This window comes from Falco biarmicus, chromosome 3, assembly GCF_023638135.1.
Source record: "Falco biarmicus isolate bFalBia1 chromosome 3, bFalBia1.pri, whole genome shotgun sequence".
Classification (NCBI taxonomy): Eukaryota; Metazoa; Chordata; class Aves; order Falconiformes; family Falconidae; genus Falco; species Falco biarmicus.
Window position 1 is genome coordinate 15,753,036 of NC_079290.1, and position 15,992 is coordinate 15,769,027.

The 15,992-nt window shown below is 41.3% G+C and overlaps 1 protein-coding gene across 8 annotated transcripts in view; it reads left to right on the forward strand.

The window, feature by feature from the left end:
* The window catches only part of ASAP1 (ArfGAP with SH3 domain, ankyrin repeat and PH domain 1), a 161,957-nt gene that overhangs the window by 127,534 nt on the left and 18,431 nt on the right, over positions 1-15,992 (forward strand). For 6 of the 8 annotated variants that reach the window (XM_056330385.1, XM_056330387.1, XM_056330391.1 and 3 more), the window contains 3 exons: positions 2,147-2,254; positions 3,583-3,811; positions 9,410-9,463. In XM_056330385.1, the coding sequence (XP_056186360.1) occupies positions 2,147-2,254; positions 3,583-3,811; positions 9,410-9,463 (391 nt within the window). The remainder of the gene's footprint in view (positions 1-2,146; positions 2,255-3,582; positions 3,812-9,409; positions 9,464-15,992) is intronic. The other 2 variants (XM_056330388.1, XM_056330386.1) reach the window with 1 other exon arrangement.

Below are 15,992 nucleotides of genomic sequence, written 5' to 3' on the forward strand. Positions count from 1 at the left end.
TTGTGACGTTTCTACCAGGAGTACAAAACAACCCCTGAACTATTACATCTGTCAAGACCAGTTAGGTCTGGATCTTTGTTTGACTTTCCGTGCTTTGGCTTTTTACAGATGATTTAACGGTACAGATAGTTCAGAGATGGTGAAAGTCTTCTTACAAGGAGAATTGGAACAACTTGAATTTAAACTCCTCAAAGGAGAAAGAAGCAAAAGTTTAATGTCTGGAAGTTAGGGTATGAAAAAATGTAGAACACTAGCTTCTGTGGGACTTTGTCCCTCTACTGAACGTGATCAAAAGCAAAAGCTTTCTGGAATTTTGAGAATGTATGAGAAATGTTAATAGATGCCACTCGAGAAAATTATTCCCATTTAAAAAATAACCAAGTCAGTTAAAGGACTTTCCTAGGTACTCTTCTGAAGCAGTTATCCAGGTAGACCAACAACCATATTTGTTCTTAGCCCTCTAAGGTTCCTCTCACCAGCATGCATTTAGTAGGCAAGTGAAGGACTATCAAAGGGTTAAAAAGTCCATGTAGTGTGGCAGTTTCAAGACAAAACCAGAGGAATTTACAAGAGCTATTACTTGCTGCTTAATTCTGTTCATCAGAACTTCTTTGCTTCTTCTTGATGATCTAAGGAGCGTATCTAGTTTTGCTCTGCTCTGCAGCTGGTAATTTAGTACCTTTCTTTTGACAACGGAAAGTTCTTTTTATGTGTTAATTAATGATTGCATAATCAACAGAGCTTGTCTTTCAAAAGTCATAATTTTCTGTATTTCTGGGGGTGCAAGTCAACTCTGCTATGGCTGCTAAAGTGGTACTCTCACAGACTTCTCAATTGCTCCCATGTTTGCTCTGTAAGTAAGGGCTGTTTCCAGTGGTTTGAGTATTCTGTCTGCTGAAAAACAGACCAGCTGTGCAACACACCATATGTATGGATTGCTTTTTCCTTGTAGTATATATTTAATAAAGTAATATCTGCCATTAATGTGGACCAACTGATTGTGTTGTAGAACAAACAAAACAAGTGGACGTTATCAGTGAGCTTATCTAGCAATTAATAGTTTCGATTAGAGTAATTGAAATTCCACTAATACCTCACTGATTATTTCAGTTAACTTATAATAGAACATTTACACCTTTTCTCTTGTGTTGCTTTTGAAGAGGAAAATTATTTCTGCATTTTTCTGAAAAGTGGCAATGAGATAAGGTTGAGTAAAAAAGAAGTATGATTGAGCGTATTCTTTATCATGGCCCATAAAAAAGTACAAAATAAATATCTACATGTTTGGAATATGGTAGATGTACTAGCTGGAGTCTTAACTGTGTAATTAAATTCAATTTCAACTCAAGTGGGTTCATTAATACTTACATAACAGACTAAAAATACTTTCTTCCAAATTTTATTTTGGGAAGATGGTTAAAGGCTCTCCGGAATCAACTAGTACCAAGTGAGACTGCATTTCAGAGGATGTGAAGGAATAAATAAAGATGGAAAGTCGAAGCATTGAAAAGGAGAATTCAGGTGGAATTAAATTCAAGGAATTTCAATTCAATACTCCTCAGGCTAACCATCCATGAACTGCATTTTTCTTTTGCTTTTTTTGCTGAATGTTGAAGTAGTAGATCTTTAAAGAATATGAATACATTATTTGGGCTGGCAAAGTAGAGGAATTCTGTGCTTAAGATAAATTGGCCTTGTCAAGTGAGAGGGAGGGAGATATTTAAATAAAGGATAAATACCTTTTATTTTGATTCCAACATAAGGGTTGTGATTTTAGAGGGATAATAGTTATATGTGCTAGAATTCATAAGTAAGTTTCGCCTTTCCGTTTTGGAAAGGAGGGCTCCAGATGCATTCTGCTTTTGTGCATATTCCTTCTCTTCATTCCATCTTTTCCAATGCTTTCAAAACATGGCAACTTCTACCCATTTTGAGAAAATTTTCCCTTTTTGCCTTTTAGCAGTTTTTCTGTACCTCAAATAAATGAAGGATATTTGTGTGATTGCCCTGAAATTGTTTCTTTTTTAATGTCTGGAAAAGTTTTAAACCTCTAAATATTTCGGTTGATGGCTTGCTGTTACAAAACCAACTTCAGTGACGCCAAAGGAACAGCAAATATTTTAACATGAATTGTTACTTCTTTCAGCTTTCTCAAGCCAAGGCAGGAAAGCTAAACCCACATGTCCATGTAGAGTATGAATGGAATCTTCGGCAGGAAGAAATTGATGAAAGTGACGATGACTTAGATGATAAGGTAAGCATGAATTACTGATATGACTTTGTACAAAAACTGTCAAATTTTCTGTTCTATGGAAATTAGAGACCCACTTTAACCAATTTTTTCACTATACAGATTTTTTTTGGTGGGGGGGCGGGGGCGGGAAGCTGATTTTGCGGCCTGTATTAAAGACTGCCAAAGTGCTTTTTGAAAGCACTTGATCAGCCTAGTTGTTATGGATTTGAGTTTCAGAAGTTTTGCTTTGACAAGACATACAGTATAATATAAATCAATACATGCACTTTACTGTTGTCATTTCATCCACTTCTGACTCTAGGTTGTTACTTTTTAGCTGGAGGAAATACAAAGCTTACATACTTATTTTTTCCATAAATTAATTAAAAACCTAGTTGTTGAATAAGTAACTGTTTTTCACACTGTGCTGTGCACTTTATTGCTGATTGAAAAAAGTAACAGAAAGACAAAACTTGAGGGCATAGGATAATTGCTATCCTAGAACATGTGAAAATGTAGCCGCAGTGTCCTACTTTAGCAAGTCAGTTAATTACTCTGTGCTCTGTTTCTGTAATAAATGCGAATACACCTCTCCTATTTTATATGGGTTCTGTAGAAGGGAACGTGGTCAGCTTTTCATTTTCTGTGACACTTGGGACTGAAAAATTCAGAAACCAAAATAATTAACATGTCCTCAAGGACAGTAGAGAACAAAAAGATTATCTGTGCAAGGAGCCTCAGGAGGATGACTAATGCTGCACTGGAGAGAAGAGCCTGCCTGAACCGGAGCTGCAGTGAAACAGATCGTGCTCCATATGCAGCTATTCATATACAGCAGTCATAAATTGCTGTGTAAAATTTCTTCAAAGAGCAATTATATACATTTAAAAGAGCCGTACCAATGAATATATTGCTAGTTCGATCAACAAATAAATCTGATGTGTCAGAAGTGGTTATTTATTTCTAATATGCATCAATGGGGGAATATACTTGATCTTTGAGAATAACTATCTGGTCAGAGTAAAGAGCTGTTTGAACTGAAAATTACTCTGATACTCTATAAACCTTAGTAGGCTTTTATTAGTTTATTATTTAGTATGTTATTATTGTGCACCTGCTGCTTGAAGAACAAATCCTGGCTTTGTGTACGTGTTGATTTTTCAGTTAGAGGAGAGGATCTTTCAGGTTTGATCCCTGAGAAAGGGAGGAATGTGGGCTTATTTGTCCAATAAAGGAAGAAACTCTGCTCGTGGTCATTGGAATATGTTCTGTTATTTTCTTTCCCAAACGTATTAATTATATTTAGTATTTAGCCAGCTGTATAATATATTTGTTTTTTCTATTCACAGCCTAGTCCTATAAAAAAAGAACGATCTCCAAGACCCCAAAGTTTTTGTCACTCTTCGAGCATTTCTCCCCAAGACAAAATGACCCATCCTGCATTTAGCACTCCTAGAGACAAGCAAAGACTCTCCTACGGAGCTTTTACCAATCAGATCTTTGCATCTACAAGCACAGATTCACCCACCTCTCCGACTGCAGATGCTCCTCCTCTTCCTCCTAGAAATGCTGGTAAAGGTAAGTCTGTCATCAAACTACGCTTGCAAGCAGTGATCTTTCCACAGCTGTCCTTCCTTTAGCCAGGTACATTACAGTGTTTCAGGATGTAGTCTGTTTTTCTTACCGATGTGGTAATACGGTACAATGTATGTTTGAAACATTATTAAAAAAAAAAAAAAAAAGATGGGGGCACTTTGTAATGAACTCACTTGTAACAGTGTAACTGTTTTAGGAAAAGCTGATGGTGCATAGTGCTGTATGATCATATGCTGTGTAGTGTCTGGCAGAGAGGAGGAAGAAAGCAAGCTTTGGCGGAGAGGAGATGCAAGAAGACTCCTTCTCCTTGCAGTCAGTGTAGAAAAAGAAAAATACCCAGATGACCTGTGAAGTGCTAAGCAGGTTGGTATTTAAAGTTCCTTCCCTTTCAGTGCATCAGCACTCTCCTCCATTGTAGTGAGTGCTAGAGGGCTCTCAAGAAGGGCAGAGAAAATGCCAAGCCTACTGCAGGATAGTTAACAAGTCACTGACGCATGGAAGGTCTAAACTAAATACCCATTCTTTCCCGAGTGAAACAACCATGTCAGATTATCCATTAGGAAGGTTTGCACTACAGTTCAATCAATCAGTTTTGCAATCTGCATTCACAGTCGAAATTAATCAGATGCTTTTTCTTCTTAGTAATAGCAGTGACATTCTTGGTAGTGTTTGAAAAGGAAGAACTTACTTCATATGAGACTTAGTCTTGCAGCTGTAGTGGATGGTGGTTCTTTGACCTAGATAGCTACAAACTTCAAGTTTAGAGGATGCATGTATGGAACAAAACCTGTTTAAGGTAATTTGTGCAAATTTACCTTTTAGAACAAAAATCTTCTTCATCTTTTCCCCTTTGTTTACATGTTTAATTTAGAAATAGCCAAATTGTGTTTTTATGGTATACTTGTTAGAGAAAACTTTAGTTGTGATGAAGGCTATAGCATAGTTTAAGATTTCAGCAGTTATGCTGATACCCCCTTCTGTTAGCACTGCTATAACATCATACTTTGTTTTCTCAAGGGTGGTTAACTTTGTTTAAAAAAAAAAAAAAAAAACAACCAAACAAAAAACCACCAACAAAAAAACCCCCATACACACCACAAAAACAAGAAAATCTCTCACTAAAATGTGAAGGAGTAAAAGGGACATAACAGAGTGTTGGCATCAGATGTCTGCTTTTACATGGTTCAGATGCTGCGCTTAAACTGACAGTGGAACAGTAGTTCTTTTCTCATGTACTGGCAACTTTCAAATGAAACCCTCTTCTCTCTTTGTTTCAACAGAATTTGCTCTTCATTAAGAGGCCAAGAGATTTTGCCAGGGTATACATTTTTCACATGAGATTTCATAATCCACATTTCTTTATAGTGGATTCGCTGGGGACTCATGTATTACTTGTAATTTTACTATGTTTACCTTCCTGTTGGCATTGCAAGATTCTAACTTTTTCCTTCCTCTCCCCCATCTTTTTTACATGCTCTAACATTCTGCTGCTGATTGTCAATTGTCAGATGCAGTATACTGGCTTAGATGTTCCTTCAGTCTGATCTAGGATAATTTCTTTTTGTCATGAAGTTGCAAGACCTGGAAACTAACCATGAATCCCATTTCCTTAAGAAGGCTGAGGAGCTTGTGTCTTGTATCTGTGCAGTACTTAGTATGTTGTCAGCTTTCAATGGATTATAACGAACGTTATTTCTTTGTCATTATATAGTGTAGCTCTCATATTGAGTTATTCAGAAAATTGCCTTTTTCTCTAGGAAGGGGAATATTTACATGCTTATTTCATTTGTAGTATGTATTCAAGATTCAGAAATGTCAGGTATTTTCCTAGGTGTTTGTGCAAACTCCTAGACAAGTGAACCAATACATCAAAGCTACTAGGAAAGAAATGAAGCATTAAATTCTTGTGTGGTTTCCTGTCAAGGGTTATGCAAAAGAAACCCTTATTTCTATTACAACAAAATAATATGATATTATCACAAAATACAGAGAACTGTTGCCTTTTAATGTAATGTAACTTTACATTAAAATGAGTGGAAAATGGCAGATTCACAGTATAAGTCTGAGTGAGAGGTCGAATGGAACTACTGTTATGTTGAAGTCACTAGGCTTCTGTGCTTCAAACATGCTAAAATTTTGCAGTCAGTGACTGATGCTGTATTTTTGGTTCATTTTCATTGAGTAATATTGTAAAGTGTTTAATCAGTTTTCGTAGTTTAACCCCGGCCGGCAACCAAGCACCACGCAGCTGCTCGCTCACTCCCCCCTCACCCAGAGGGATGGGAAAGAGGATCGGAAAGGAATGTAAAACTCAGGGGTTGAGATAAGAACAATTTAATAGGTAAAGCAAAAGCTGTGCGCACAAGCAAAGCAAGGAATCCATTCACCACTTCCCATGGGCAGGCAGGTGTTTGGCCATCCCCAGGACAGCAGGCATCCATCATGTGTAATGGTTATTCGGGAAGACAAACACCATAATGCCAAATACCACCCCCACCCCACCCCCTTCCTTCTTCCCCCAGTTTCTATACTCAGCATGACGTCATATGGCATGGAATATCCCTTTGGCTAGCTTGGGTCACCTGCCCTGGCTGTGTCCCCTCCCAATTTCCCACGCCCCTCCAGCCCTCTCGCTGGCAGGGCCTGAGGAACTGAAAAGTCCTTGACTTGATATAAACATCACCCAGCAACAACTAAAAACATCAGTGTCCTATCAACACTGTTCTCACATCAGCACCAAAACACAGCACTGTACTAACAAGAAGAAAATTAACTCTATCCCAGCTGAAACCAGGACATCAGTTCTAGAAGTTTCCATTAAACACTGTATTACAGTGCAATTGTATTACAGGAGCAATTTAAGACTCAAAAGGACAGGGGAACAAAGTGACGAATGCATAGAACAATTTATCAGTGTGGAAAAGTCACTCTAGACGCATCACTGCAGATGCACTTATGCTTCATTATAAACTTTGTTACACACTGTTATCTCCCCTGCTTCTGGCTCCCAAACAGATTGCTTACAAGAAAAAGAAGCAGAGACTCTCCACTTCCATAAGGCACATCTTAATATTTTGAAACAGTCTGAGTTAATTTTGTTTCTGTAGGAAAAAATAATCTTTTGGAATTTATCTGCTCTTTTGAGATTAGTCGTAATAGAGTATATCCCTTACATCAAAGTGTAAAGTACAAGCTTACTTACAAAATCCTTTTTTTGTTAGAAAAGTTCATTTTAATAGCTACCTATTAGATTTAAAATTATATGAAAACTTAGGGTACTTAGTGCAAAATATAATACTAAATAGCAAAGTGAGAAGAGCATTGAATCTGTAATTAAATTTAAACTTACCTTCTGTCCCGAAATGTCATTTCATCTTTGTCCCTGCTCTGCTGTGAGGCCCCAGCAGATACCATGGGATCCTGCTAGAACATGGAGACAGTCTGTAGAGAGCACATAGCTGGTGGGATCTGTGTTTGAGAAGGAGGCAGAGGACTTTTAAAGTTTTGTGTTTTTTATACTTTGAGGCATACAGAGAAAACTCTTTTCCAAAACATGTTGTATATTTAAACAAAACCACCTCCCTTTAGCCCTCTGTAAGCTGGCTTCATTTGCCGGTGAAGTTCCTTGGTAGCAGGTTCCATGGTGTTTGCTGAGATGCCACAGTGGACTGGAAGCAATCAAGTCTGAACTTTGTGTTGGGGAGAGAAGGTAAGTTTAAAGCAATTTACATAACGCACGCCACTCTTCCTCGTGGTTTTCAGTAGATAAGGTGTCTAAAACTTAGTTTGCTTCGTCGTTAAAATTGTTTAGGTACAATTGATGGAGAATGTGTATATGGGGATTTTTTTTTTCCAGTTTCTTCATACGGAATTACAGTGGAAGTTTAGATTTTCCAGTTTGGTAACTTCTCAAAATATTCCTAAAAATGCTGGAACGGTAGTGTATTCTATCCTAAACTAGCTTATTTGTGGATACATCTTACTTTCTGCTGTCTGCTACAGGTTTAGTTAATCCTAATGGAATGAAAAGTACAGTAGGAGTACAGTAGCTGTGTAAGCCAACCCCTGTATGCCTTTCCAGTGGGCTGTCTGTGTCTACTCAGGTTCAGCTTACTCAAGCTGTCAGTCAAGTCTTTAGTTTGTAACGTTCTGAGAATCATCTTTTTTGTTAGTCTTTCCAGTGTACATCTGTGTTATGGCTCTGGACATCTAGCAGGTCTTCTGTGTGTTATTTTACAAAAAGCTTTAAAAAAAATAATCAGTATTTAAGTAGTTGCATAACTCAGCACAGTAGTTAAATAAACTTTTGCGTAACCTTAATAGCAAATCCAATGTGAAAGCAGTATTGCTAACTGGTTTTGTAGAAACGTTAGGCAATCTAAGCCAAGTTTCTTTAATTTTAGCTGAAAGCTAATGATATTTTTTTAATGATTCTGCCTATTTCTCACATATAGGCTGAACACAGAGGTCAGGGATCAAGTTTATGAAGTTGGGCCTTCAATACGTAGAAGTTGCATATGTTATACTTTCACAGCTCTAGTGTTAGGTATGTAAACTCAAAAGTACTTGGTTTGTGGTTCCAGTCCACTGTTACTGCAGACACCATGTCATATAATCTGCTGCTTCATTTGATCGGACTCAATTTCTAACCAGACTGGTTTATCTGCGTTTACCAGTAACTTCTGGAAGTTTTCTGACTATATTGCTCACAGGTTAGAAATCTTCTCAAGTCCACTAAATGACTTTGTTCATGTACCACCATTGTCATTTACCTTTGCTGATTTGTCTGTCATTGGTGTCTGTATCAGGGCACTACCAGGAAAGCAGTCGTACAGGTCTCCACGTCTGTTTTGTTCGACTAAACAAACCAAGCATATTTCACCTTTTCTGATGGAAGAGTATTTTTGTTTTCCTGTCATTCAGGTTGCCTTTTCATCATACTAGCCCTTTTCTGTTTAAATCAGCTTTCTTAGATACAAGTGACTGGAAGTGTAGGGACAGCACTAAAATCTTGCTGTTTCCGATAGGAATGCTACATCAAAACATCCTTTCATCCTATTTATTTTTTCATGATTCCATCATACTATGGCATATCAGGCACTATGCAGACTGTACTGCAATTTTCAACAGGAGTCCTTAATTTATAATACAAATGCTTCCTTAGTGTAGAATGTTAACGTTATCCAGCATACTGTTGATTTTAATCTCATTTCCATTACCTCAGCCTTTGAGGTCATCCTGTTTCTTCTAAATGCATACAAAATACAACCTTCTTTAATATAATTTGGGGGTCTGTCTTTTTTTTTTTAACAGGACATTTTTTAACATTAATTATAGAATGTGCTTCAAATGGCAATGTTGACTCAAGGTATATTAGTTTTCTTATTCAGAATGATTGTGATAATTTTTCTTTTATGATCTTATTCTCAGTACTGAAAATAAATGATCTGAAGTAAGACAAACTGAAGAAGGCTTTTAGTAAAATCTGTGCAAAAACATTCATAAGAACGTTAAAAATAAGAACGATGCTACTTGTTAATGAAAATATCATTTTTAATATAAACTTACTTTCCTTTGCAGTACCTGTTCTACCATTAACTGGAATACTGGTTCTTCCATATCTCTCACTAAGTGGTAAAAAAAATACAAATGTGACACTTTATACTCTAAACCCACCATTTCTTAAGTGGATAGTAACAGCTTTGCATGGTTTCACAAGTACACAGATTAATAGAGACTATACTAACTGCACAAAAGCTGAAGGGCAATGCACTATTAATTGTGAATCTTTTCCAGTTACTTACCTTAGTACAATAAATTTGAGATTATTTGGTCTATTTACACATGAAAGCATGACCCTTGTAATATGAAAAAGTGATAAAAGATGACAGCAGTTTGTACTGAAAACAACTGCTCCCCAGCTAACTGAAGAAAAGGGAGCCCAATGGAAGCAAAATCCAAAAAAATTCTAGGTCAAGATAAATATTTTTGCTTATGTGAGGAAAATGTTCTTCATGAGATGTAAACTTCGCAACTATGTGAGAAGTCATTCGGATGACTGGAGAATAAATGGCTGGCTTCCTTGGTGCCTGACTAGAATCACAAAATATCTTTGATCTAGAAAAATAACTTCTCTGATTATCGCTTAAAAATACATAGCTAGCCATGTGTATTTAAAAACATCATGTAAGAATTGTTTTTGAGATTTTGTGTTTACATATATGTGTGTGTGTATCCGTACGCATACATACATACATTCTGCCAGCACAATCGGCGGCAGCCGAGCACTCCAGCATGGCACGTGGGGGGTTCCCAAACCATGGGAACCTCCATGGAGTGTAGAGACTCACTAGAAGCCTGCCGTTTGTGCCACAGCAGCTATGGGGACCTGGTCAGGGCCAGAAGCAACAGCAGGCAAGAGCTCCCCCCTGCCCCGGCCCCTTGTAAAAGAAGCCTGTAGGGGCCAGGACTGACCGGGAGTGCTGCCAGCAGAGTGGGCAAGCAGGGCCTGGCGTGGCACAGCAGGTGTCATGGCAGGGTGTCCAGGAAGGGCACTGGAGCTGGCTTGAGCAGGGAGCAATGGTATCTACCCGGCAGAAAGCCACGGCCTCTAAGCTCTGCACCCACCATGACGGATGCAGCCACCCAGACAGAGCTGCGGTGGGAACGCGCAGCCACCCAGGTGCCGGGCTGCGCTCCTGTGGGAGATGTGCCCGGGGAGGGGAACTGCTCCGATTAGTGACAGAGCTCCAGGGGAGGCGAGTAGGCTGAGGAGTGTTGGAAGAGTGCGAGAGAGAGAGAGAGAGGCTACTGGAACGGCACCCTACCTTCCCTGGGACAGGCCGGTCAGCAGACAGGATGCATTATGGAGCATTCCCTATCCTCTCTCCAACCGGCAGAACACGGTGACTTAAGGAACTGGGGGCCATGGTGACAAGTTCCTGCCTGGAATTCTGTGACCACCCCACCTGCCCAGGTGCCCTTGCGTAATAGGTATGAGGCTCTGCAAGTGGAACCGAACAGCGACGAGGATGATGGTTTATCTAGCATGAAGGTGTTGCTGAGGTTAAGTCATCCTATGCCTTGCATCAGAACTGCTTCCATAAAGAAAAAAAGGTGTCTCGTTGTCATAGGAGGCTCCCTTGTGAAGGAAACGGAAAGCTCAGTGTGCCAGCCAGACCCACTTAATTAGGGAAGTGTGCTGCCTCCCTGGGACCTGGGTTAAAGATGTGGAGGCAAAGCTTCCTACCATGGTGCGGCCCTCAGGTTGTTATCTGTTACTGATTTTTCAGGTAGGCAGCGATGAAGTTGCAACAAGAGCAATCAAGAGAGACTTCAGAGCCTTGGGACATCTCTTTAGGGGATCAGGAGCACAAGCAGTGTTCTCCCCTATCATTCCAGTTGCAGGGAATGATGAGGAAAGAAACAGGAACACCCAGGAGCTCAATACCTGGCTCCCAGCCAGGTGTCGCCAGCAGAATGTTGGGTTTTTTGCTCATGGGTTGGCCTCTGTGACACCAGGCCTGCTGGCGACAGATGGGGAGTTACACTTGGATCAAAAGGGGGAAAAGGATCTTGGCACAGGAGTTAGCAGGGCTCATTGAAAGAGCTTTATTTTGAAGACATTTGAAGGGGGAAAGGGATAGAAACAGGCTCACTACAGATAAGCCTGGGGGCAGCACACCAATGTTTGAGGGATGGTGTGCTAGCAAGGTCCTTTGGCCTGCTGTCTCAGTGGAGGTAGAGAATGGAGATCCATGTGGCAGCAAAGACACAAGGGTTATTGATGTGTTTGAAACCATGGAAGTGCCTGAGAGGAATCACATAGGAATTGGGGCTTTTCCTGCAAAAAAGGTGGCAGGGTCAACAGCCCAACTGAAGTGCACCCTACACCAATGCACGCAGCATGGACAACAAACAGGAGGAGCTGGAAGCCACTGTGCAGCAGGAAAACTGTGATATTGTTGCTATCTTGGAAACGTGGGGTGACCTGCACAACTGGAGGGCTGCAGTGGATGGCTGCAAACTCTTCAGAAGGGGTAGGCAAGGAAGGAGAGGCGTGGGGTAGCCCTGTACACCAGGGAGTGTTTTGATTGTCTACATCTTAATGATGGTGATGACAGGTTTGAGTGCTTAGGTGTAGGAATCAGGAGGAAAGCCAACAAGGCAGATATCATGGTGGGAGTCTGTTATAGACCACCCAGGCAGGATGAAGAGGCAGATGAAATATTCCATAAGGAACTGGGAGAAGTCTCACAATCATTAGCCCTTGTTCTCATGGAGGGCTTGCACTTACCAGATGTTTGCTGGAAGTAAATACAGTGGAAAGGAAACAGTCCCGGAGGTTCCTGCAGCATTTGGAAGGGACCAGCTGTTGAGTGGGCCAGCTAGGGAGGGCTCCCTGCGGGACCTGTTTGCGATCTGAGAAGGACTTGTGGGTGATGTGATGGTTGGAGGCCGTCTTGGGCACAACAATCATGAAATGATAAGAGTTTTCAATTCTTGGAGAAGGAAGGAAAGGGGCATTAGCAGAGCTGCCACCTCAGATTTACAGAGGGACAGTTTTGGCCTGTTTAGGAGCCTGGTTGACAGAGTCCCCTTGGAGGCTGTCCTGAAAAGCAAAAGAGTCCAGGAAGGCTGGACATTCTCCAAGAAAGAAATCTTAAGGGCACAGGAGCAGGCTGTCCCCATGTGCCAAAAGATGACCTGGTGGGGAAGACCACCGGCCTGGCTGAGCAGAGGGCTTTGGCTGGCAGGGAAAAAAGGAATGTTTATGACCTTTGGAAGAAGAGGCAGGCAACTCTGGAGGACTACAGGGATGTGGTGAGGTTATGCAGGGAGAAAATTAGAAGGGCCAAAGCCCAACTAGAACTTAGTCTGGCTACTGCCACAAAAATGCAATAAAAAATGTTTCTATAAATACATTAGCAACAAAAGGAGGCCTAAGGAGCATCTCTGTCCTTTATTGGACTGGGGGAAACATAGTGACAAAGGGTGAGGAAAAGGCCGAGGTACTTAATGCCTTCTTTGCCTCAGTCTTTGATAGTAAGACCAGTTGTTCTCTGGGTACCCAGCCCCCCGAGGTGGGAGACAGGGCCGGGGAGCCGAATGAACCCCCCGTAATCCAAGGGGAAATGGTTAGTGACCTGCTGCACCATTTAGACACGCACAAGTCTATGTGGCTGGGTGGGATTCACTCAAGGGTACTGAGAGAGCTAGCAGAGGAGCTCACTGAGCCATTTTCCATCATTTATCAGCAATCGTGGCTACCTGGGGAGGTCCCAGTTGACTGGCGGTCAGCCAACGTGACGCCCATGTACAAGAAGGTCAGGAAGGAAGATCCAGGTAACTACAGCCCTGTCAGCCTGACCTTTGTGCTGGGGAGGGTTATGGAACAGATCATTTTGAGTGCCATCACACAACATGTACAGGACCACAAGGCAATCACGCCTGGTCAGCATGGGTTTGTGAAAGGCAGGTCCTGCTTGACTGACCTGATCTCCTTCTACGACAAGGTGACCCACTTAGTGGATGAGGGAAAGGCTGTGGATGTTGTCCACCTAGAGTTTAGTAAAGCCTTTGGCACTGGACACTGTTTCCCACAGCATTCTCCTGGAGAAGCTGGCTGCTTGTGGCTTGGATGGGTTTGTTCTTTGCTAGGTGAAAAACTGGCTGGACAGCCGAGCCCAAAGAGTGGTGGGGAATGGAGTTACATCCAGCTGGCAACAAGTCACAAGAGCTGTTCCCCAGGGCTCAGTATTGGGGCCAGTTCTGTTTAATAGCTTTATCGGTTAATTGGATGAGGGGATTGAGTGCATCCTTAGGAATTTTTCAGATGCTGACAAGTTGGGCAGGAATGTTGATCTGCTGGAGGGCAGTAAGGCTCCACAGGGTGGTCGGGGGACAGGCTGGATTGATGGGCTGAGGCCAATTGCATGAGGTTCAACAAGGCTCAGCGCCGGGTCCTGCACATGGGTCACACCAGCCCCACACAGCGCCACAGGCTGGGGCAGAGCGGCTGGGAAGCTGCCTGGTGGGAAAAGGCCCTGGGGGTGTTGGTTGACAGCCGGCTGGGCATGAGCCAGCTGTGTGCCAGGTGGCCAAGAGGGCCAGCAGTGTCCTGGCTTGTGTGTGAAACAGCGTGGCCAGCAGGGCCAGGGCAGTGAGTGTCCTCCTGTGCTCGGCACTGGTGAGGCCACACCTTGAATGCTGGGTTCTGTTTTGGGCCCCTCGCCACAAGAAATACACTGAGGTGCTGGAGCGTGTCCAGAGACGGGCAACGGGGCTGGGGAAGGGTCTGGAGCACAAGTCTGATGGGGAGCAGCTGAGGGAACTGGGGCTGTTCAGACTGGAGAAAAGGAGGCTGAGGGGGCACCTTATTGCTTTCTGCAGCTCCATGACAGGGGTCTGTAGACAGGTGTGGGGGTTGATCTCTTCTCCCACTTAACAAGTGATAATACAAGATTTATCTGCCTCAAGCTGCTCCAAGGGAGGTTTACATTGGATATTAGGAAAAATTTTTTCAACAAAAGGGTTGTCAAGCATTGGAATAGGCTACCCAGGGACATGGTTTAGTCACCATGCCGGGACGTGTTTAAAAGACACAGACGTGGCACTGAGGGACACGGTTTCCTGATGGACTTGCCAGTCCTGGGTTAACGGTTGGACTCTATGACCTTAAAGGTCTTTTCCAACCTAAATGATTCTATGATTCTATAATACAAAGTATTTCATAATTTTACCAACACTTCGTACATCATCAGATCATTGTATTGTTTCAGCAGTTGTTCCCATAAACTGATGTAGATTTCAGAATGTTTCCCGTGTTTACTTTATTCAAAACACGGTGTGACTTTATACCTCTTTCTGAAAAGATGTTTTGATGGTTTCATCTATTTTCTGTTTATTTGAAAGTAAGTTATTTTGTATTCCAGCCATCTATTCATTAGTGTTTGACTTCTAAATTCATGTTTATTCCTTCTGTGAAATTAATATAGGAACAAATGCTAGGAGTCTGAAAAGATGTACTATCTTTAATACTTTAATACCTTTTCTCTCTTAACTGTTGTGTGCCATTTGAACTTTTGAAATCTGTGAAGTGATAATGTTTTTCAACTCTTTCGAGAAGTCTGGATTTACACCAGTAGTATGAAATCTAAAATATATCCACATAACCACATTTAAGGCGTTTTTAATCCTAGTAAACGCTATTTCTGTAGAGAAGGATTCTTCATTCTATTGGCAATAGGAAGTACAAATTTTAATTCAAGTCTGAAGTTTTATTTTTGTGACAACTGTGCAAAACTATTTGAGTACACTTCCTCCACTTTTTTTTTTCCTGTAAGCCAAGTCTGAACTGTTTGTCACTTGCAGCAGAGCTGGAGGCTGTGCTAGGGCTGTGTAAAGCTGTAGTGCAGTACAAACAGCAGGACACACGGTGGTGGTAGGACAGAGCCTCTGCCACGATGGCTGTTCCCACTTGCAGACATTTTGCAAGTGTGTAACTCCTTTTCGAGAGGTTTGGACAAGAGAAAAATACTATACGGACATACTGTGTGTGTGTTTGATATGCTCTAAAAAATAACTGTTAACACTGGATCTTGAATTTTCCTTTCCCCCTTGCCGCTGCTAGATATACTCTGAGATACAGTTTATACAACAACCTTTGATCCATATGTATTATAAGTGAACTAAAGAATTTATAACTTGCAGAAGTCTAAGGGGATCGTCAGTCAAAACTTAGCATGAGAAAAGTTTCTGGTTTTTATTTTTGGTGACAGAAACATTTCAATGCATCGTTTAATTTAGCTTGTTTTCTTAAGCTCAAGGAAGAGATTAAAATGAGAAAGGATGCAAATTGGGGAACAGCCATTAATTTGCACTAACATTTGACTTCTTGTCAGTTAATGGTTTTGTGAACTCGGAAGTAAATTGAAAGGAACAATTGCAAAATATGTAATTTGATTTACAAATGTAAGTAATTAATGGAAAGCCAGGGCCGAAATACCTGCTGGGCTTGTGGTCGAGAGATTCTCCTGTGCAGCAAAAGGCTTTCCAGGCTTGAATCTAGAAGAGAATAGATTGAATCATTAAATCATTTTGGACAATTTTATTAATCTTTTCTTTGGGGTTTAGAAGAAAGAGGGAGATAACCCACTGAAAA